This window comes from Scyliorhinus torazame, chromosome X, assembly GCF_047496885.1.
Source record: "Scyliorhinus torazame isolate Kashiwa2021f chromosome X, sScyTor2.1, whole genome shotgun sequence".
Taxonomy (NCBI): domain Eukaryota; kingdom Metazoa; phylum Chordata; class Chondrichthyes; order Carcharhiniformes; family Scyliorhinidae; genus Scyliorhinus; species Scyliorhinus torazame.
Genome location: NC_092738.1, coordinates 37623159 through 37646538, shown reverse-complemented (window position 1 = coordinate 37646538; position 23380 = coordinate 37623159). Strand labels below are relative to the sequence as shown.

The 23380-nt window shown below is 57.5% G+C and overlaps 2 protein-coding genes across 3 annotated transcripts in view; one reads left to right on the top strand and one right to left on the bottom strand.

The window, feature by feature from the left end:
• Positions 1-23380, bottom strand: part of LOC140405540 (HIG1 domain family member 1A, mitochondrial-like) — a 102387-nt gene that overhangs the window by 73262 nt on the left and 5745 nt on the right. The window lies entirely within an intron of this gene.
• The window catches only part of csad (cysteine sulfinic acid decarboxylase), a 152746-nt gene continuing 143846 nt past the window's right edge, over positions 14481-23380 (top strand). The window contains exon 1 of the mRNA XM_072494103.1: positions 14481-14609. Within this exon, the coding sequence (XP_072350204.1) occupies positions 14579-14609 (31 nt within the window). The 5' untranslated portion in view covers positions 14481-14578. The remainder of the gene's footprint in view (positions 14610-23380) is intronic.

The window sequence follows — 23380 nt, the reverse complement described above, 5'->3', positions numbered from 1 at the left end:
GGCTGCCGCTCACAAGCTGTGCCCCAGACCCCAGTACCCTGCCCCGCTGCCCCCGGCTCCAGCCCAGACTGGTCCACAACCTCCAACTGCGTCATCACCCGCCCGCTCATTGGCGGTGCGCACAAAGGCTTTGCGTTCCCATTGGCTGCCACAGCTTCTGACGTCATGCCAGGCCTTTAACTGACGGCAGCGCGCACACTCCGAGCCGCCATTAACTGGAAACCGGTTAATCTCTGAGCAACAGTGATGGAGCATCACTCCCCCACCCCTCCCCCACCCCTCCCCCTCTCCCCCTCTCCCCCTCTCCCCCTCTCCCCCTCTCCCCCTCTCCCCCTCTCCCCCTCTCCCCCTCTCCCCCTCTCCCCCTCTCCCCCTCTCCCCCTCCGCCCCCTCCGCCCCCTCCGCCCCCTTCGCCCCCTTCGCCCCCTTCCCCTCTTCCCCCCCTCCCCCCCCTCTCACCCTCCCCCCTCTTCCCCCCGCCCCTCCCCCTTCCCCTCTCTCCCCTTCCCCTCTCTCCCCGCCCCTCCCCCTTCCCCTCTCTCCCCGCCCCCTCCCCCTTTCCCCCTCCCTTCCCCCCACCCCTCTGCCCCCTCCCCCCTCTCCCTTACCCCCTCCCCCCCACCCCCTTCTCCCCCTCCCTTCCCCCCACCCCTCTGCCCCCTCCCCCCTCTCCCTTACCCCCTCCCCCCCACCCCCTTCTCCCCCTCCCTTCCCCCCACCCCTCTGCCCCCTCCCCCCTCTCCCTTACCCCCTCCCCCCCACCCCCTTCTCCCCCTCCTTCCCCCCCACCCCTCTGCCCTCTCCCCCCTCTCCCTTACCCCCTCCCTCCCACCCCCTTCTCCCCCTCCCTTCCCCCCCACCCTCTGCCCCCTCCCCCCTCCCCCCTCTCCCTTACCCCCTCCCCCCCACCCCCTTCTCCCCCTCCCTTCCCCCCCACCCCTCTGCCCCCTCCCCCCTCTCCCTTACCCCCTCCCCCCCACCCCCTTCTCCTCCCCTCTTCCCCCCCACCCCCTTCCCCCCCTCCCTCTTCCCCCCCACCCCCTTCCCCCCTCCCTCCCCCCCCTCTTCCCCCTCCCTCCCCTCCCTGAAAGAACAAAGAAATGTACAGCACAGGAACAGGCCCTTCGGCCCTCCAAGCCCGTGCCGACCATACTGCCCGACTAAACTACAATCTTCTACACTTCCTGGGTCCGTATCCCTCTATTCCATCCTATTCATATATTTGTCAAGATGCCCCTTAAATGTCACTATCGTCCCTGCTTCCACCACCTCCTCCGGCAGCGAGTTCCAGGCACCCACTACCCTCTGCGTAAAAAACTTGTCTCGTACATCTACTCTAAACCTTGCCCCTCTCACCTTAAACCTAAGCCCCCTAGTAATTGGCCCCTCTACCCTGGGGAAAAGCCTCTGACTATCCACTCTGTCTATGCCCCTCATAATTTTGTAGACCTCTATCAGGTCTCCCCTCAACCTCCTTCGTTCCAGTGAGAACAAACCGAGTTTATTCAATCGCTCCTCATAGCTTATGCCCTCCATACCAGGCAACATTCTGGTAAATCTCTTCTGCACCTCTCTAAAGCCTCCACATCCTTCTGGTAGTGTGGCGACCAGAATTGAACACTATACTCCAAGTGTGGCCTAACTAAGGTTCTATACAGCTGCAACATGACTTGCCAATTCTCATACTCAATGCCCCGGCCAATGAAGGCAAGCATGCCGTATGCCTTCTTGACTACCTTCTCCACCTGTGTTGCCCCTTTCAGTGACCTGTGGACCTGTACTCCTAGATCTCTTTGACTTTCAATACTCTTGAGGGTTCTACCATTCACTGTATATTCCCTACCTGTATTAGACCTTCCAAAATGCATTACCTCACATTTGTCCGGATTAAACTCCATCTGCCATCTCTCCGCCCAAGTCTCCAGACAATCTAAATCCTGCTTTATCCTCCGACAGTCCTCATCGCTATCCGCAATTCCACCAACCTTTGTGTCGTCTGCAAACTTACTAATCAGACCAGTTACATTTTCCTCCAAATCATTTATATATACTACAAAGAGCAAAGGTCCCAGCACTGATCCCTGTGGAACACCACTGGTCACAGCCCTCCAATTAGAAAAGCATCCCTCCATTGCTACTCTCTGCCTTCTATGGCCTAGCCAGTTCTGTATCCACCTTGCCAGCTCACCCCTGATCCCGTGTGACTTCACCTTTTGTACTAGTCTACCATGAGGGACCTTGTCAAAGGCCTTACTGAAGTCCATATAGACAACATCTACTGCCCTACCTGCATCAATCATCTTAGTGACCTCCTCGAAAAACTCTATCAAGTTAGTGAGACACGACCTCCCCTTCACAAAACCGTGCTGCCTCTCACTAATACGTCCATTTGCTTCCAAATGGGAGTAGATCCTGTCTCGAAGAATTCTCTCCAGTAATTTCCTACCACTGAAGTAAGGCTCACTGGCCTGTAGTTCCCGGGATTATCCTTGCTACCCTTCTTAAACAGAGGAACAACATTGGCTATTCTCCAGTCCTCCGGGACATCCCCTGAAGACAGCGAGGATCCAAAGATTTCTGTCAAGGCCTCAGCAATTTCCTCTCCAGCCTCCTTCAGTATTCTGGGGTAGATCCCATCAGGTCCTGGGGACTCATCTACCTTAATATTTTTTAAGACACCCAACACCTCGTCTTTTTGGATCACATTGTGACCCAGGCTATCTGCACCCCCCTTCTCCAGACTCAACATCTACCAATTCCTTCTCTTTGGTGAATACTGATGCAAAGTATTCATTTAGTACCTCGCCCATTTCCTCTGGCTCCACACATAGATTCCCTTGCCTATCCTTCAGTGGGCCAACCCTTTCCCTGGCTACCCTCTTGCTTTTTATGTACGTGTAAAAAGCCTTGGGATTTTCCTTAACCCTATTTGCCAATGACTTTTCGTGACCCCTTCTAGCCCTCCTGACTCCTTGCTTAAGTTCCTTCCTACTTTCCTTATATTCCACGCAGGCTTCGTCTGTTCCCAGCCTTTTAGCCCTGACAAATGCCTCCTTTTTCTTTTTGACGAGGCCTACAATATCACTCGTCATCCAAGGTTCCCGAAAATTGCCATATTTATCTTTCTTCCTCACAGGAACATGCCGGTCCTGTATTCCTTTCAACTGCCACTTGAAAGCCTCCCACATGTCAGATGTTGATTTGCCCTCAAACATCCGCCCCCCAATCTATGTTCTTCAGTTCCCGCCTAATATTGTTATAATTAGCCTTCCCCCAATTTAGCACATTCATCCTCGGACCACTCTTATCCTTGTCCACCAGTACTTTAAAACTTACTGAATTGTGGTCACTGTTACCGAAATGCTCCCCTACTGAAACATCTACCACCTGGCCGGGCTCATTCCCCAATACCAGGTCCAGTACCGCCCCTTCCCTAGTTGGACTGTCTACATATTGTTTTAAGAAGCCCTCCTGGATGCTCCTTACAAACTCCGCCCCGTCTAAGCCCCTGGCACTAAGTGAGTCCCAGTCAATATTGGGGAAGTTGAAGTCTCCCATCACCACAACCCTGTTGTTTTTACTCTTTTCCAAAATCTGTCTACCTATCTACTCCTCTATCTCCCGCTGGCTGTTGGGAGGCCTGGAGTATACCCCCAACATTGTGACTGCACCCTTCTTATTCCTGATCTCTACCCATATAGCCTCACTGCCCTCTGAGGTGTCCTCTCGCAGTACAGCTGTGATATTCTCCCGAACAAGTAGCGCAACTCCGCCTCCCCTTTTACATCCCCCTCTATCCCGCCTGAAACATCTAAATCCTGGAACGTTTAGCTGTCAATCCTGCCCTTCCCTCAACCAGGTCTCTGTAATGGCAACAACATCATAGTTCCCCCCCGCCCCCTTCCCTTCCCCCCCCCTTCCCCCCTCCCCCCTCCCTTCCCCCCCCCGCCCCTCCCCCTCCGCCCCTTCCCCCTCCCTTCCCCCTCCCCTTCCCCTTCCCCCTCCCCCTCCCCCCGCCCCTCCCCCTCCGCCCCTGCCCCGCCCCCTTCCCCCCTCTCCCTTCCCCTTCCCCCCCTCCCTTCCCCCCTTCCCCCCGCCCCCTTCCCCCCCTCCCCCTCCCCCCTCTTCCCCCCCCCTCCCCCTCTTCCCCCCCCCTCCCCCCCTCTTCCCCCCCCCTCCCTCCCCCCTCTTCCCCCCCTCCCTCCCCCCTCTTCCCCCCCGCACCCTTCCCCCTCCCTTCCCCCCCGCCCCTCCGCCCCCGCCCCCCTCCCCCTTCCTTCCCCGCCCCCTTCCCCCCCGCCCCCTTCCCCCCTCCCCTTCCCCCCTCCCTTCCCCCCTCACCCCTCCCCCTTCCCCCCCCTTCCCCGCTCCCCCCTGTCACCTCCCCCTTCCCCCCCTCCCCCTTCCCCCTCCCCTTCCCCTTCCCCCCTCCCCCTTCCCCCTCCCTTCCCCCCACTCCCTTCCCCCCGCCCCCTTCCCCCCGCCCCCTTCCCCCCTCCCCTTCCCCCCCGCCCCCTTCCCCCCTCCCTTCCCCCCCGCCCCCTTCCCCCTCTCTTCCCCCCCGCCCCCTTCCCCCCCCGCCCCCTTCCCCCCCGCCCCCTTCCCCCCTCCCTTCCCCCCCGCCCCCTTCCCCCTCCCTTCCCCCCCGCCCCCTTCCCCCCTCCCTTCCCCCCCGCCCCCTTCCCCCCCTCCCTTCCCCACCCTCCCCCCTCCCTTACCCCTCCTCCCCTCCCTTCCCCCCTCCCCCCTCCCTTCCCCCTCCCCCCTCCCTTACCCCTCCCCCTCCGCTTACCCCCGCCCCCGCCCCCCTTCCCACCGCCCCCTCCCCCTCCCTTCCCCCCCCTCCCCCCTCCCCCCGCCCCCTCCCCCCCTTCCCCCCTCCCCCCCGCCCGCACCCCCCCTTCCCCGCCCCCACCCCCTTCCCCCGCCCCCTCCCCCTTCCCCCTTTCCCCCGCCCCCTCCCCCTTCCCCCTCCCCCGCCCCCTCCCCCTTCCCCCTCCCCCTGCCCCGCCCCCTCCCCCCTTCCCCCGCCCCCTCCCCCCTTCCCCCGCCCCCGCCCCCCGCCCCCTCCCCCCTTCCCCCTTCCCCCCCCGCCCCCTTCCCCCCGCCCCCTTCCCCCTTCCCCCCCGCCCCCTTCCCCCCCGCCCCCTTCCCCCCCCGCCCCCTTCCCCCCGCCCCCTTCCCCCCGCCCCCTTCCCCCCGCCCCCTTCCCCCCGCCCCCTTCCCCCCCGCCCCCCTTCCCCCTCCCGCCCCCTTCCCCCTCCCGCCCCCCTTCCCCCTCCCGCCCCCTTCCCCCTCCCGCCCCCTTCCCCCTCCCGCCCCTTCCCCCTCCCCGCCCCCTTCCCCCTCCCGCCCCCTTCCCCTCCCGCCCCCTTCCCCCTCCCGCCCCCTTCCCCCTCCCGCCCCCTTCCCCTCCCGCCCCCTTCCCCCTCCCGCCCCCTTCCCCCTCCCGCCCCCTTCCCCCCTCCCGCCCCCTTCCCCCCTCCCGCCCCCTTCCCCCCCTCCCGCCCCCTTCCCCCCTCCCGCCCCCTTCCCCCCCTCCCGCCCCCTTCCCCCCTCCCTTCCCCCCTCCCTTCCCCCCTCCCGCCCCCCCTCCCTTCCCCCCTCCGCCCCCTTCCCCCCCTCCCTTCCCCCCTCCCTTCCCCCCTCCCTTCCCCCCTCCCCTTCCCCCTCCCCTTCCCCCCTCCCCCTTCCCCCCTCCCCTTCCCCTCCCTTCCCCCCCTCCCCTTCCCCCCTCCCCTTCCCCCCCTCCCCTTCCCCCCCTCCCCTTCCCCCCCTCCCCTTCCCCCCTCCCCTTCCCCCCTCCCCCCTTCCCCCCTCCCCTTCCCCCCTCCCCTTCCCCCTCCCCTTCCCCCCCCCCCTTCCCCCCCTCCCCCCCCCCTTCCCCCCTCCCCCCCCCCTTCCCCCCTCCCCCCCCCCCTTCCCCCCCTCCCCCCCCCCTTCCCCCCTCCCCTTCCCCCCTCCCCTTCCCCCCCGCCCCTTCCCCCTCCCTTCCCCCTCCCCCCTTCCCCCTCCTTCCCCCCTCCCCTTCCCCCCCCTTCCCCCCTCCCCTTCCCCCCCTCCCCTTCCCCCCCTCCCCTTCCCCCCCTCCCCTTCCCCCCCTCCCTTCCCCCCTCCCGCCCCTCCCCTTCCCCCCTCCCGCCCCTCCCCTTCCCCCCTCCCGCCCCTCCCCTTCCCCCCTCCCGCCCCTCCCCTTCCCCCCTCCCGCCCCTCCCCTTCCCCCCTCCCGCCCCTCCCCTTCCCCCCTCCCGCCCCTCCCCTTCCCCCCTCCCGCCCCTCCCCTTCCCCCCCTCCCGCCCCTCCCCTTCCCCCCTCCCGCCCCTCCCCTTCCCCCTCCCGCCCCTCCCCTTCCCCCCTCCCGCCCCTCCCCTTCCCCCCTCCCGCCCCTCCCCTTCCCCCCTCCCGCCCCTCCCTTCCCCCTCCCGCCCCTCCCCTTCCCCCCTCCCGCCCCTCCCCTTCCCCCCTCCCGCCCCTCCCCTTCCCCCCTCCCGCCCCTCCCCTTCCCCCTCCCGCCCCTCCCCTTCCCCCTCCCGCCCCTCCCCTTCCCCCTCCCGCCCCTCCCCTTCCCCTCCCGCCCTCCCTTCCCCCCTCCCTTCCCCCCCCGCCCCCTTCCCCCCCCCGCCCCCTTCCCCCTCCCTTCCCCCCCCCCCCCTTCCCCCTCCCCCCCTCCCCTTCCCCTCCCCCCTCCCCTTCCCCACCCCCCACCCCTCCCCTTCCACCCCTCTCCCCCTCCCCCCTCCCCCCCCCTCCCCACCCCTCCCCCTCCCCCCCCCCTCCCCCCCCTCCCCTTCCCCCCCCCTCCCCCCTCCCCTTCCCCCCCTCCCCCTCCCCCCCCTCCCCTTCCCCCCTCCCCTTCCCATTCCCCCCTCCCTTCCCCCCTCCCCCCCCTCCCCTTCCCCCCTCCCCCCCTCCCCTTCCCCCCCCCCCCTTTCCCCCCCCCCCTCCCTTTCCCCCCTCCCCCCCCCTCCCCCCCCCTCCCCTTCCCCCCTCCCCCTCCCCCCCACCCCTTCCCCCTCCCCCCTTCCCCCCTCCCCGCCTCCCCTTCCCCCCTCCCTTCCCCCCTTCACCCCTCCCGCCCCCCCCTTCACCCCTCCCTCCCCCCTCCCTTCCCACCTCACCCCTCCCTCCCCCCCCTTCCCCCTCCCTCCCCCTCCCTTCCCCCTCCCCCCTCCCTCCCCTCCCCCCCTCCCTCCCCCTCCCCCCTCCCTCCCCCCTCCCTTCCCCCTCCCCCCTCCCTTCCCTCCTCCCCCCCCTCCCTTCCCTCCTCCCCCCCTCCCTTCCCCCCCTCCCCCCTCCCTCCACCCTCACTCACTCCCCCCACCCTCACTCACACTCCCCCCACCCTCACTCACTCCCCCCACCCTCACTCACTCCCCCCACCCTCACTCACTCCCCCCCACCCTCACTCACTCCCCCCACCCTCACTCACTCCCCCCACCCTCACTCACTCCCCCCACCCTCACTCACTCCCCCCACCCTCACTCACTCCCCCCCACCCTCACTCACTCCCCCCACCCTCCCCACCCTCACTCACTCCCCCCCACCCTCACTCACTCCCTCCACCCTCACTCACTCCCTCCACCCTCACTCACTCCCCCCACCCTCACTCACTCCCCCCACCCTCACTCACTCCCCCCACCCTCACTCACTCCCCCCCACCCTCACTCACTCCCCCCACCCTCACTCACTCCCCCCACCCTCACTCACTTCCCCCACCCTCACTCACTCCCCCCACCCTCCCCCACCCTTACTCCCCCCACCCTCACTCACTCCCCCCACCCTCACTCACTCCCCCCACCCTCACTCACTCCCCCCACCCTCACTCACTTCCCCCACCCTCACTCACTTCCCCCACCCTCACTCACTTCCCCCACCCTCACTCACTTCCCCCACCCTCACTCACTCCCCCCACCCTCACTCCCCCCACCCACACTCCCCCCACCCTCACTCACTCCCCCCACCCTCACTCACTCCCTCCACCCTCACTCACTCTCCCCCACCCTCACTCCCCCCACCCTCACTCACATCCCTCCACCCTCACTCACTCCCTCCACCCTCACTCACTCCCCCCACCCTCACTCACTCCCCCCACCCTCACTCCCCCCACCACTCACTCACTCCCTCCACCACTCACTCACTCCCTCCACCCTCACTCCCTCCCTCCATCCACACTCCCTCCATCCATCCACACTCCCTCCATCCATCCACACCCCCTTCACCCCTCCCTCCCCCCTCCCTTCCCCCCCTTCACCCCTCCCTCCCCCCCCTTCACCCCTCCCTCCCCCCCTCCCTTCCCCCTCCCCCCTCCCTCCCCCTCCCCCCCTCCCTCCCCCTCCCCCCCTCCCACCCCCCTCCCTTCCCCCTCCCCCCCTCCCTTCCCTCCTCCCCCCCTCCCTTCCCTCCCTCCCCCCCTCCCTTCCCCCCCCTCCCCCCTCCCTCCACCCTCACTCACTCCCCCCACCCTCACTCACTCCCCCCACCCTCACTCACTCCCCCCACCCTCACTCACTCCCCCCACCCTCACTCACTCCCCCCACCCTCACTCACTCCCCCCACCCTCACTCACTCCCCCCACCCTCACTCACTCCCCCCACCCTCACTCACTCCCCCCACCCTCACTCACTCCCCCCCACCCTCACTCACTCCCCCCACCCTCCCCCACCCTCACTCACTCCCCCCACCCTCACTCACTCCCTCCACCCTCACTCACTCCCTCCACCCTCACTCACTCCCCCCACCCTCACTCACTCCCCCCACCCTCACTCACTCCCCCCACCCTCACTCACTCCCCCCACCCTCACTCACTCCCCCCACCCTCACTCACTCCCCCCACCCTCACTCACTTCCCCCACCCTCACTCACTCCCCCCACCCTCCCCCACCCTTACTCCCCCCCACCCTCACTCACTCCCCCCACCCTCACTCACTCCCCCCACCCTCACTCACTCCCCCCACCCTCACTCACTTCCCCCACCCTCACTCACTTCCCCCACCCTCACTCACTTCCCCCACCCTCACTCACTTCCCCCACCCTCACTCACTCCCCCCACCCTCACTCCCCCCACCCTCACTCCCCCCACCCTCACTCACTCCCCCCACCCTCACTCACTCCCTCCACCCTCACTCACTCCCTCCACCCTCACTCACTCCCTCCACCCTCACTCACTCCCTCCACCCTCACTCACTCCCTCCACCCTCACTCACTCCCCCCACCCTCACTCACTCCCTCCACCCTCACTCCCCCCACCCTCACTCACTCCCTCCACCCTCACTCACTCCCTCCACCCTCACTCACTCCCCCCACCCTCACTCACTCCCCCCACCCTCACTCCCCCCACCACTCACTCACTCCCTCCACCACTCACTCACTCCCTCCACCCTCACTCCCTCCCTCCATCCACACTCCCTCCATCCATCCACACTCCCTCCATCCATCCACACTCCCTCTGTCATTCCATTGAGTTCCTCAATCCTCGTTCCCTGGTCGTGGCTTTGTGGTATTAATCTATTAATTCTGAGACCTGGGAACCAGAGATCGAATATCCCCAGGACAGATGGTGAAATTTGAATTCAATAAAAATCTGGAATTAAAAGTCTAGCGATGACCATGAAACCATTGTTGATTGTTGTAAAAACCCATCTGGTTCACTAATGCCCTTTAGGGGAGGAAATCTGCCGTTCTTACCCGGTCTGGCCTACATGTGACTCCAGACCCACAGCAATGTGGTTGACTCTTAACTGTTCCCAGAATTGGCCGTGTTAGCCACTCAGTTGTATCAAACCACTACGAAGTCAATAAAAAGGGATTTAAACCGGACGGAACATCAACCTACACATTGTTAACAACAATGACAAACCCAGTCCTGTCAACCCAGAATCCCTCCAGTGCAAAAGGAAGCCATTTGACCCATTGAGTCTATACTGGCCCTCTGAAAGAGCAGCCTACTTCGGCTCACTCCCCCATTCCCGTAACCCCACCTAACCTGCACGTCTTTGGACTGTGGGAGGAAACCGGAGCACCCGGAGGAAACCCACGCAGACACAGGGAGAAAATGCAAACTCCACACAGTGACCCGAGGCCGAAATTGAACCCCGGGTCCCTGGTGCTGTGAGTGAGCAGCGCTAACCACTGTGCCACCATGCCAACCCTGCAAAATCTTCCTTACTGGGGGCTTGTGCCAAAGTTGGGAGAGCTGTCTCACAGACTAGTTAAGGAGCAGCTTGATGCAGTCATACTCACAGAATCACACCTTACAGACAATGTCCCAGACATTTTTTTCCCCAATTTATATAAATGACTTGGATAAAAGGATGGATGAGATGGTTGCTAAATTGGCTGATGACAAAGATAGGTAGGAAAGTAAATTGTGAAGAAGACATAAGGAGACTTCAAAGGGCCATTTTGGCAGGAAGAATAAAAAAGAAGCTGATTCTCTAAATGGTGAGAGATTGCCGAGCTCTGAGATACAGAGGGATCTGGGGGTCCGAGTGCATGAATCACAAAAGGTTAGTCTGCAGGTACAGCAAGTAATTAGGAAAACTAATAGGATGTTATTGTTTACTGTGAGGGGAATTGAATATAAAAGCAGGGAGGCGATGTTTCAGTTGTACAGGACATGGTGTGACCACATCTGGAGTATTGTGAACAGTATTGGTCTCCTTATCTAAGGAAAGATGGGAAATGCGTTAGGAGCAGTTCAGAGACGGTTTACTGGACTATACCAGGAATGGGCGGGTTGTCTGATGAGGAAAGTTTGGAGAGGTTGGGTTTGTATCCACTGGAGTTTCGAAGAGTAAGAGGCGACTTGATTGGAACCTTTAACACCCTGAGGGGTGTTGACAGGGTGGGTGTGGAGAGGATGTTTCCTCTTGTGGGAGAATCTAGAACTCGGGGTCACTGTTTAAAAATAAGGGGCTGTCATTTCAAACGGAGATGGGGAGAAATGTTTTCTCTCAGAGGGGGTGAGTCTCTGGGACTCTCGTCCTCAAAACGCCGCGGAAGCAGAATCTTTGAACACTTTGAAGGCCGAGCCAGTTAGATTCTTGATTCACAAGTGGGGTGAAAGGTTATTGGGGGGTCAGCAGGAATTTGGGGTTTAGGTTACAATCAGATCAGACACAATCTTATTGAATGGGATAGCAGACTTGAGAGGCCGAATGGCCTGCTCCTAGTTCAGATGTAGATGGCAGCACAGTGGTATACAGTTGGGAGTGATTTGCCTTGGGAGTCCTCAACATCGACTCTGGACCCCATGAAGTCTCCTGGCTTCAGGTTAAACATGGGCAAGGAAACCTCCTGCTGATTACCACGTACCAGCCACCATCAGCTGATGAATCAGTGATCCTCCATGTTGAACACGACTTGGAGGAAGCACTGAGGGTGGAAGGGTGAAGAATGTACTCTGGGTGGGGTCAATGTCCATCACCAAGAGTGGCTCGGTAACGCCACCACAGACCGAGCTGGCCGGGTCCTAAAGGACATCGCTGCTAGACTGGAACTGCAGCAGGTGGTGAGGGAGCTGCTAGACTGGGACTGCAGCAGGTGGTGAGGGAGCTGCTAGACTGGGACTGCAGCAGGTGGTGAGGGAGCCAACAAGAGGGAAAACATACTTGATCTCATCCTCACCAACCTGCCCGCTGCAGATGTGTCCGTCCATGACAGTATCAGTAGGAGTGACCACTACACAGTCCTTGTGGTGGCAAAGTCCCGTCTCCACATTGAGGAGACCCTCCATCGTGTTGTGTGGCACTACCACCGTGCTCAATGGGATAGACTTCAAACAGATCCAGCAACTCCAGACTGGGTATCCATGAGGCATGTGGGCCATCAGCAGCAGCAGAATTGTATTGAACCCCAATCTGTAACCTCCTGGCCCGGCATATCCCCCACTCTACCATTACCACCAAGCCAGGGGATCACCCCTGGTTCAATGAAGAGAGCAGGAGAGCATGCTGGGAGCAACATCAGGCAGACCGAAAAATGAGATGTCAACCTGGTGAAGCTACAACACAGGACTACCTGTGTGCCAAACAGAAGTAGCAAGTAACAGACAGAGCTAAGCGATTCCACAACCAACGTATCAGATCTAAGCTCTGCAGTCCTGCCACATCCAGCCGTGAATGGTGGTGGACAATTAAACAACTCACTGGAGGATGGGGCTCCACAAATATCCCCATCCTCAATGATGGAGAGGCCCAGCCCACATCTGTGCAAAAGATAAGGCTGCGGCACTCACAACAATCTTCAGTCAGAAGTGCCGAGTGGATGATCCACCTCGGTCTCCTCCGGAGGTCCCCAGCATCACAGATGTCAGTCTTCAGCCAATACGATTCACTCCACATGATAAAGAAACGGCTGTATATACTGGATACTGCAAAGGTTATGGGCCTTGACAATATCCCAGCAATAGTACTGAAGACTTGTGTTCCAGAACTTGCCGCACCCCTCGCCAAGCTGTTCCAGTGCAGCTACAACACTGGCATCTACCCGGCAATGTGGAAAATTGCCCAGGTGTGTCCTGTACACAAGAAACAGGACAAATCCAACCCAGCCAATTACCGCCCCATCAGTCTACTCTCCATCATCAGCAAAGTGATAGAAGGAGTCATCAACAGTGCTATCAAGCGGCACTTACTCAGCAATAACCTGCTCACGGATGCTCAGTTTGGGTTCCGTCTGTTCATTATGTTCCGTAATGAGCTCCTGACCTCATTACAGCCTTGGTTCAAACATGGAAAAAAGAGCTGAATGCCAGAGGTGAGGTGAGAGTGAATCAAGGCAGCATTTGACCGAGTGTGGCATCAAGGAGCCCGAGCTAAACTGGAGTCAATGGGAATCAGGGGGAAAACTCTCCGCTGGTTGGAGTCATACCCGGCACAAAGGAAGATGGTTGTGGTGGTTGGAGGTCAATCATCTCAGCTCCAGGACATCACTGCAGGAATTCCTCAGGGTCGTGTCCTCGGCCCAACCATCTTCAGCTGCTTCATCAATGACCTTCCTTCCATCATAAGGTCAGAAGTGGGGATGTTTGCAGATGACTGCACAAAGTTCAGCACCATTCGCGACTCCTCAGATACTGAAGCAGTCCCTGTCCAAATGCAGCAAGACCCGGACAATATCCAGGCTCGGGGCTGACAAGTGGCAAGTTACATTCGCACCACACACGTGCCAGACAATGATCATCTTCAATAAGAGAATCTAACCATCGCCCCATGACATTCAATGACATTACCATCGCTGAATCCCCCACAGTCCATATCCTGGGGGTTACCATTGATCAGAAACTGAACTGGACCCAGCCATATAAATACTGTGGCTACCAGAGCAAGTCAGAGGCTGGGAATCGTGCGGAGAGTAACTCACCTCCTGACCCCCCAAAGCCTGTCCACCATCTACAAGGCACAAGTCAGGAGTGTGATGGAATACTCTCCACTTGCCTGGATGAGCGCAGCTCCAACAACACACAAGAAGCCCAACACCATCCAGGACAAAGCAACCCCGTTTGATTGGCACCCCATCCACAAACATTCACTCCCTCCACCACCGACACACAATAACAGCCATGTGGGGCAGCATGGTGGCGCAGTAGTAGCACTGCAGTGTCACGGCGCCGAGGTCCCAGGTTCAATCCTGGCTCTGGGTCACTGTGCGGAGTCTGCACGTTCTCCCCGTGTGTGCGTGGGTTTCCTCCGGGTGCTCCGGTTTCCTCCCACAGTTCAAAGATGTGCAGGTTAGGTGGATTGGCCATGATAAATTGTCCCTTAGTGTCCAAAGATGTGCAGGTTAGGTGGATTGGCCATGATAAATTGCCCTTAGCGACCAAAAAGGTTAGATGGGGTTATTGGGTTGCAGGGATAGGGTGGAAGTGAGGGCTTAAGTGGGTCGGTGCAGACTCGATGGGCTGAATGGCCTCCTTCTGCACTGTATGTTCTATGATTCTCAAGGGGCAATTTGGGATGGGCAACAAATGTTGGTCTAGTCACGGACACCCATCTGTGGGGTGGGGTGGGGACGGGACTATCATTCGGCGATTTACTATTGAATCGTATCTGATTGGTTGTTGCCAGGTATTTCCACCTGAAATGTTGTGTGGTGAGCACAGTAAGAAGTCTTACAACACCAGGTTAAAGTCCAACAGGTTTGTTTCGATGTCACTAGCTTTCGGAGCGCTGCTCCTTCCTCAGGTGAATCCTTCTCACCTGAGGAAGGAGCAGCGCTCCGAAAGCTAGTGTTTGAAACAAACCTGTTGGACTTTAACCTGGTGTTGTAAGACTTCTTACTGTGCTCACCCCAGTCCAACGCCGGCACCTCCACATCACGGCTACCGTCGACACAGCAAACTGCCGGCTCAAAGTTGTGTGGTGTGATATTGGATGTTAACCCTAAAGCGCTTTTGTCTTCTGCCAGTGGAGGGGGTCGGGTGCTGGGTGTGGACTATTGGGCTTTTTGGATTGAGGAGGGGAGGGAGAAAGCTGGTGGAGGCGGGATTGAAATTGACGCGGACTGCACGGAAACTGACACGGGAATTGGATGCTGTCGCTGGTAACTCACATTCAAAGCTCGCTATTCCTCCTCCAGAATGGCAACTAACCAAGCAGAGAAGATACCAGGTAGAAAGTTTCCCCCCGGATGGATGTCTAGTTACAATCGCAATAATTGCAACTTTGTATCAGTGTTGTTGGGGAATAGTTTGCAAAATGTTTCATTTTTGTCGAGGGTTGTTGCCGATTGTGGTCACGTGAAATAGGAAGTTTAAGTAAGTTTAACATGGAGAGACATTCCCCCTCTCTGGTCGCCCCTTCCCATTCGGTCGATGGCTGGCACTAATCGCACTACTGTCGTTTTTTTCCAGACCGTTTCAAATCTGTCCCCCCCCCCCCCCCCCCATTATTGTGAGGTCTCCACATCTCGCCTTTCCCACCACCCCCACCAGGATAAATATGGAGCAGTCGATTGATGTTGTCGTGGTAAGGTGGCATTTCCACACTGGGGGCCCCTCCAGCCCCTTAAGATTTTAAAAATAGACTGCTGCAAGCTTTAATATCCCAAAAACATTCATCCTCGTGCTCAGGAACTGCTATAGCGGCTATAGCCAGGCAGCCATACAGTTAAGAGTTTCCTTTACCTACAAAATGTGCAAAAAAGATTCAGGAGAATAATTCCAGGATTGAGGAACTTCAGTTATGGGATAGATTGGAGAAGCTGGGACAGTTCTCCTTGGTGAAGGAGAGATTTGATCGAGATATTCAAAATCATGACGGAGTCTGAACAGAGTCGATGGGGCAACACTGTTCCCATTGGTGGAAGGATATAGAACCAGAGGGACACGGATTTTTCAAGTGATTGTGGAAAGAATTAGTGACAATAGAAGGAAAAATGGATTTCTCAGCGAGTGTTTAGGATCTGAAATACGCGGCATAGAGAGTGTGGTGTAGGCAGGTTCACTCAAGGCTTTCAAAAGAGAATTGGGACATGATCGGACGAGGAAGAACGTGTGGGTGTGAAACTGAGCTGGACACAGTGCTCAGGGTGGGTGTGAAACTGAACTGGACACAGTGCTCAAGGTGGGTGTGAAACTGAACTGGACACAGTGCTCAGGGTGGGTGTGAAACTGAACTGGACACAGTGCTCAGGGTGGGTGTGAAACTGAACTGGACACAGTGCTCAAGGTGGGACTGAAACTGAACTGGACACAGTGCTCAAGGTGGGTGTGAAACTGAACTGGACACAGTGCTCAGGGTGGGTGTGAAACTGAACTGGACACAGTGCTCAAGGTGGGTGTGAAACTGAACTGGACACGGTGCTCAAGGTGGGTGTGAAACTGAACTGGACACAGTGCTCAAGGTGGGTGTGAAACTGAACTGGACACACTGCTCAAGGTGGGTGTGAAACTGAACTGGACACAGTGCTCAAGGTGGGTGTGAAACTGAACTGGACACAGTGCTCAAGGTGGGTGTGAAACTGAACTGGACACGGTGCTCAAGGTGGGTGTGAAACTGAACTGGACACAGTGCTCAAGGTGGGTGTGAAACTGAACTGGACACAGTGCTCAGGGTGGGTGTGAAACTGAACTGGACACAGTGCTCAGGGTGGGTGTGAAACTGAACTGGACACAGTGCTCAAGGTGGGTGTGAAACTGAACTGGACACAGTGCTCAAGGTGGGTGTGAAACTGAACTGGACACAGTGCTCAGGGTGGGTGTGAAACTGAACTGGACACAGTGCTCAAGGTGGGTGTGAAACTGAACTGGACACAGTGCTCAAGGTGGGTGTGAAACTGAACTGGACACGGTGCTCAGGGTGGGTGTGAAACTGAACTGGACACAGTGCTCAAGGTGGGTGTGAAACTGAACTGGACACGGTGCTCAAGGTGGGTGTGAAACTGAACTGGACACAGTGCTCAAGGTGGGTGTGAAACTGAACTGGACACAGTGCTCAAGGTGGGTGTGAAACTGAACTGGACACGGTGCTCAAGGTGGGTGTGAAACTGAACTGGACACGGTGCTCAAGGTGGGACTGAAACTGAACTGGACACAGTGCTCAAGGTGGGTGTGAAACTGAACTGGACACAGTGCTCAGGGTGGGTGTGAAACTGAACTGGACACAGTGCTCAGGGTGGGACTGAAACTGAACTGGACACAGTGCTCAGGGTGGGTGTGAAACTGAACTGGACACAGTGCTCAAGGTGGGTGTGAAACTGAACTGGACACAGTGCTCAAGGTGGGTGTGAAACTGAACTGGACACAGTGCTCAGGGTGGGTGTGAAACTGAACTGGACACAGTGCTCAAGGTGGGTGTGAAACTGAACTGGACACAGTGCTCAAGGTGGGTGTGAAACTGAACTGGACACAGTGCTCAAGGTGGGTGTGAAACTGAACTGGACACAGTGCTCAAGGTGGGTGTGAAACTGAACTGGACACAGTGCTCAGGGTGGGTGTGAAACTGAACTGGACACAGTGCTCAAGGTGGGTGTGAAACTGAACTGGACACAGTGCTCAGGGTGGGACTGAAACTGAACTGGACACAGTGCTCAAGGTGGGTGTGAAACTGAACTGGACACAGTGCTCAAGGTGGATGTGAAACTGAACTGGACACAGTGCTCAAGGTGGGTGTGAAACTGAATTGGACACAGTGCTCAGGGTGGGTGTGAAACTGAACTGGACACAGTGCTCAAGGTGGGTGTGAAACTGAACTGGACACAGTGCTCAAGATGGGTGTGAAACTGAACTGGACACAGTGCTCAGGGTGGGTGTGAAACTGAACTGGACACTGCTCAGGGTGGGTGTGAAACTGAACTGGACACAGTGCTCAGGGTGGGTGTGAAACTGAACTGGACACTGCTCAGGGTGGGTGTGAAACTGAACTGGACACAGTGCTCAAGGTGGGTGTGAAACTGAACTGGACACAGAGCTCAGGGTGGGTGTGAAACTGAACTGGACACAGTGCTCAAGGTGGGTGTGAAACTGAACTGGACACAGTGCTCAGGGTGGGTGTGAAACTGAACTGGACACGGTGCTCAAGGTGCGTGTGAAACTGAACTGGACACAGTGCTCACGGTGGGTGTGAAACTGAACTGGACACAGTGTTCAGGGTGGGACTGAAACTGAACTGGACACAGTGCTCAAGGTGGGTGTGAAACTGAACTGGACACAGTGCTCAAGGTGGGTGTGAAACTGAACTGGACACAGTGCTCAGGGTGGGTGTGAAACTGAACTGGACACTGCTCAGGGTGGGACTGAAACTGAACTGGACACAGTGCTCAAGGTGGGTGTGAAACTGAACTGGACACAGTGCTCAGGGTGGGTGTGAAACTGAACTGGACAAATGCTCAGGGTGGGTGTGAAACTGAACTGGACACAGTGCTCAAGGTGGGTGTGAAACTGAACTGGACACAGTGCTCAAGGTAGGTGTGAAACTGAACTGGACACAGCTCAAGGTGGGTGTGAAACTGAACTGGACACAGTGCTCAAGGTGGGTCTGAAACTGAACTGGACACAGTGCTCAAGGTGGATGTGAAACTGAACTGGACACAGTGCTCAAGGTGGGTGTGAAACTGAACTGGACACAGTGCTCAAGGTGGGTGTGAAACTGAACTGGACACAGTGCTCAGGGTGGGTGTGAAACTGAACTGGACACAGTGCTCAAGGTGGGTCTGAAACTGAACTGGACACAGTGCTCAAGGTGGATGTGAAACTGAACTGGACACAGTGCTCAAGGTGGGTCTGAAACTGAACTGGACACAGTGCTCAAGGTGGATGTGAAACTGAACTGGACACAGCTCAAGGTGGGTGTGAAACTGAACTGGACACAGAGCTCAAGGTGGGTGTGAAACTGAACTGGACACAGTGCTCAGGGTGGGTGTGAAACTGAACTGGACACGGTGCTCAAGGTGGGTGTGAAACTGAACTGGACACAGTGCTCAAGGTGGGTGTGAAACTGAACTGGACACAGTGCTCAGGGTGGGTGTGAAACTGAACTGGACACAGTGCTCAGGGTGGGTGTGAAACTGAACTGGACACAGTGCTCAAGGTGGGTGTGAAACTGAACTGGACACAGTGCTCAAGGTGGGTGTGAAACTGAACTGGACACAGTGCTCAGGGTGGGTGTGAAACTGAACTGGACACAGTGCTCAAGGTGGGTGTGAAACTGAACTGGACACAGTGCTCAAGGTGGGTGTGAAACTGAACTGGACACGGTGCTCAGGGTGGGTGTGAAACTGAACTGGACACAGTGCTCAAGGTGGGTGTGAAACTGAACTGGACACGGTGCTCAAGGTGGGTGTGAAACTGAACTGGACACAGTGCTCAAGGTGGGTGTGAAACTGAACTGGACACAGTGCTCAAGGTGGGTGTGAAACTGAACTGGACACGGTGCTCAAGGTGGGTGTGAAACTGAACTGGACACGGTGCTCAAGGTGGGACTGAAACTGAACTGGACACAGTGCTCAAGGTGGGTGTGAAACTGAACTGGACACAGTGCTCAGGGTGGGTGTGAAACTGAACTGGACACAGTGCTCAGGGTGGGACTGAAACTGAACTGGACACAGTGCTCAGGGTGGGTGTGAAACTGAACTGGACACAGTGCTCAAGGTGGGTGTGAAACTGAACTGGACACAGTGCTCAAGGTGGGTGTGAAACTGAACTGGACACAGTGCTCAGGGTGGGTGTGAAACTGAACTGGACACAGTGCTCAAGGTGGGTGTGAAACTGAACTGGACACAGTGCTCAAGGTGGGTGTGAAACTGAACTGGACACAGTGCTCAAGGTGGGTGTGAAACTGAACTGGACACAGTGCTCAAGGTGGGTGTGAAACTGAACTGGACACAGTGCTCAGGGTGGGTGTGAAACTGAACTGGACACAGTGCTCAAGGTGGGTGTGAAACTGAACTGGACACAGTGCTCAGGGTGGGACTGAAACTGAACTGGACACAGTGCTCAAGGTGGGTGTGAAACTGAACTGGACACAGTGCTCAAGGTGGATGTGAAACTGAACTGGACACAGTGCTCAAGGTGGGTGTGAAACTGAATTGGACACAGTGCTCAGGGTGGGTGTGAAACTGAACTGGACACAGTGCTCAAGGTGGGTGTGAAACTGAACTGGACACAGTGCTCAAGATGGGTGTGAAACTGAACTGGACACAGTGCTCAGGGTGGGTGTGAAACTGAACTGGACACTGCTCAGGGTGGGTGTGAAACTGAACTGGACACAGTGCTCAGGGTGGGTGTGAAACTGAACTGGACACTGCTCAGGGTGGGTGTGAAACTGAACTGGACACAGTGCTCAAGGTGGGTGTGAAACTGAACTGGACACAGAGCTCAGGGTGGGTGTGAAACTGAACTGGACACAGTGCTCAAGGTGGGTGTGAAACTGAACTGGACACAGTGCTCAGGGTGGGTGTGAAACTGAACTGGACACGGTGCTCAAGGTGCGTGTGAAACTGAACTGGACACAGTGCTCACGGTGGGTGTGAAACTGAACTGGACACAGTGTTCAGGGTGGGACTGAAACTGAACTGGACACAGTGCTCAAGGTGGGTGTGAAACTGAACTGGACACAGTGCTCAAGGTGGGTGTGAAACTGAACTGGACACAGTGCTCAGGGTGGGTGTGAAACTGAACTGGACACTGCTCAGGGTGGGACTGAAACTGAACTGGACACAGTGCTCAAGGTGGGTGTGAAACTGAACTGGACACAGTGCTCAGGGTGGGTGTGAAACTGAACTGGACAAATGCTCAGGGTGGGTGTGAAACTGAACTGGACACAGTGCTCAAGGTGGGTGTGAAACTGAACTGGACACAGTGCTCAAGGTAGGTGTGAAACTGAACTGGACACAGCTCAAGGTGGGTGTGAAACTGAACTGGACACAGTGCTCAAGGTGGGTCTGAAACTGAACTGGACACAGTGCTCAAGGTGGATGTGAAACTGAACTGGACACAGTGCTCAAGGTGGGTGTGAAACTGAACTGGACACAGTGCTCAAGGTGGGTGTGAAACTGAACTGGACACAGTGCTCAGGGTGGGTGTGAAACTGAACTGGACACAGTGCTCAAGGTGGGTCTGAAACTGAACTGGACACAGTGCTCAAGGTGGATGTGAAACTGAACTGGACACAGTGCTCAAGGTGGGTCTGAAACTGAACTGGACACAGTGCTCAAGGTGGATGTGAAACTGAACTGGACACAGCTCAAGGTGGGTGTGAAACTGAACTGGACACAGAGCTCAAGGTGGGTGTGAAACTGAACTGGACACAGTGCTCAGGGTGGGTGTGAAACTGAACTGGACACAGTGCTCAAGGTGGGTGTGAAACTGAACTGGACACAGTGCTCAAGGTGGGTGTGAAACTGAACTGGACACAGTGCTCAAGGTGGGTGTGAAACTGAACTGGACACAGTGCTCAGGGTGGGTGTGAAACTGAACTGGACACAGTGCTCAAGGTGGGTGTGAAACTGAACTGGACACAGTGCTCAAGGTGGGTGTGAAACTGAACTGGACACGGTGCTCAGGGTGGGTGTGAAACTGAACTGGACACAGTGCTCAAGGTGGGTGTGAAACTGAACTGGACACGGTGCTCAAGGTGGGTGTGAAACTGAACTGGACACAGTGCTCAAGGTGGGTGTGAAACTGAACTGGACACAGTGCTCAAGGTGGGTGTGAAACTGAACTGGACACGGTGCTCAAGGTGGGTGTGAAACTGAACTGGACACGGTGCTCAAGGTGGGACTGAAACTGAACTGGACACAGTGCTCAAGGTGGGTGTGAAACTGAACTGGACACAGTGCTCAGGGTGGGTGTGAAACTGAACTGGACACAGTGCTCAGGGTGGGACTGAAACTGAACTGGACACAGTGCTCAGGGTGGGTGTGAAACTGAACTGGACACAGTGCTCAAGGTGGGTGTGAAACTGAACTGGACACAGTGCTCAAGGTGGGTGTGAAACTGAACTGGACACAGTGCTCAGGGTGGGTGTGAAACTGAACTGGACACAGTGCTCAAGGTGGGTGTGAAACTGAACTGGACACAGTGCTCAAGGTGGGTGTGAAACTGAACTGGACACAGTGCTCAAGGTGGGTGTGAAACTGAACTGGACACAGTGCTCAAGGTGGGTGTGAAACTGAACTGGACACAGTGCTCAGGGTGGGTGTGAAACTGAACTGGACACAGTGCTCAAGGTGGGTGTGAAACTGAACTGGACACAGTGCTCAGGGTGGGACTGAAACTGAACTGGACACAGTGCTCAAGGTGGGTGTGAAACTGAACTGGACACAGTGCTCAAGGTGGATGTGAAACTGAACTGGACACAGTGCTCAAGGTGGGTGTGAAACTGAATTGGACACAGTGCTCAGGGTGGGTGTGAAACTGAACTGGACACAGTGCTCAAGGTGGGTGTGAAACTGAACTGGACACAGTGCTCAAGATGGGTGTGAAACTGAACTGGACACAGTGCTCAGGGTGGGTGTGAAACTGAACTGGACACTGCTCAGGGTGGGTGTGAAACTGAACTGGACACAGTGCTCAGGGTGGGTGTGAAACTGAACTGGACACTGCTCAGGGTGGGTGTGAAACTGAACTGGACACAGTGCTCAAGGTGGGTGTGAAACTGAACTGGACACAGAGCTCAGGGTGGGTGTGAAACTGAACTGGACACAGTGCTCAAGGTGGGTGTGAAACTGAACTGGACACAGTGCTCAGGGTGGGTGTGAAACTGAACTGGACACGGTGCTCAAGGTGCGTGTGAAACTGAACTGGACACAGTGCTCACGGTGGGTGTGAAACTGAACTGGACACAGTGTTCAGGGTGGGACTGAAACTGAACTGGACACAGTGCTCAAGGTGGGTGTGAAACTGAACTGGACACAGTGCTCAAGGTGGGTGTGAAACTGAACTGGACACAGTGCTCAGGGTGGGTGTGAAACTGAACTGGACACTGCTCAGGGTGGGACTGAAACTGAACTGGACACAGTGCTCAAGGTGGGTGTGAAACTGAACTGGACACAGTGCTCAGGGTGGGTGTGAAACTGAACTGGACAAATGCTCAGGGTGGGTGTGAAACTGAACTGGACACAGTGCTCAAGGTGGGTGTGAAACTGAACTGGACACAGTGCTCAAGGTAGGTGTGAAACTGAACTGGACACAGCTCAAGGTGGGTGTGAAACTGAACTGGACACAGTGCTCAAGGTGGGTCTGAAACTGAACTGGACACAGTGCTCAAGGTGGATGTGAAACTGAACTGGACACAGTGCTCAAGGTGGGTGTGAAACTGAACTGGACACAGTGCTCAAGGTGGGTGTGAAACTGAACTGGACACAGTGCTCAGGGTGGGTGTGAAACTGAACTGGACACAGTGCTCAAGGTGGGTCTGAAACTGAACTGGACACAGTGCTCAAGGTGGATGTGAAACTGAACTGGACACAGTGCTCAAGGTGGGTCTGAAACTGAACTGGACACAGTGCTCAAGGTGGATGTGAAACTGAACTGGACACAGCTCAAGGTGGGTGTGAAACTGAACTGGACACAGAGCTCAAGGTGGGTGTGAAACTGAACTGGACACAGTGCTCAGGGTGGGTGTGAAACTGAACTGGACACAGTGCTCAAGGTGGGTGTGAAACTGAACTGGACACAGTGCTCAAGGTGGGTGTGAAACTGAACTGGACACAGTGCTCAAGGTGGGTGTGAAACTGAACTGGACACAGTGCTCAGGGTGGGTGTGAAACTGAACTGGACACAGTGCTCAAGGTGGGTGTGAAACTGAACTGGACACAGTGCTCAAGGTGGGTGTGAAACTGAACTGGACACAGTGCTCAAGGTGGGTGTGAAACTGAACTGGACACAGTGCTCAGGGTGGGTGTGAAACTGAACTGGAGACAGTGCTCAAGGTGGGTGTGA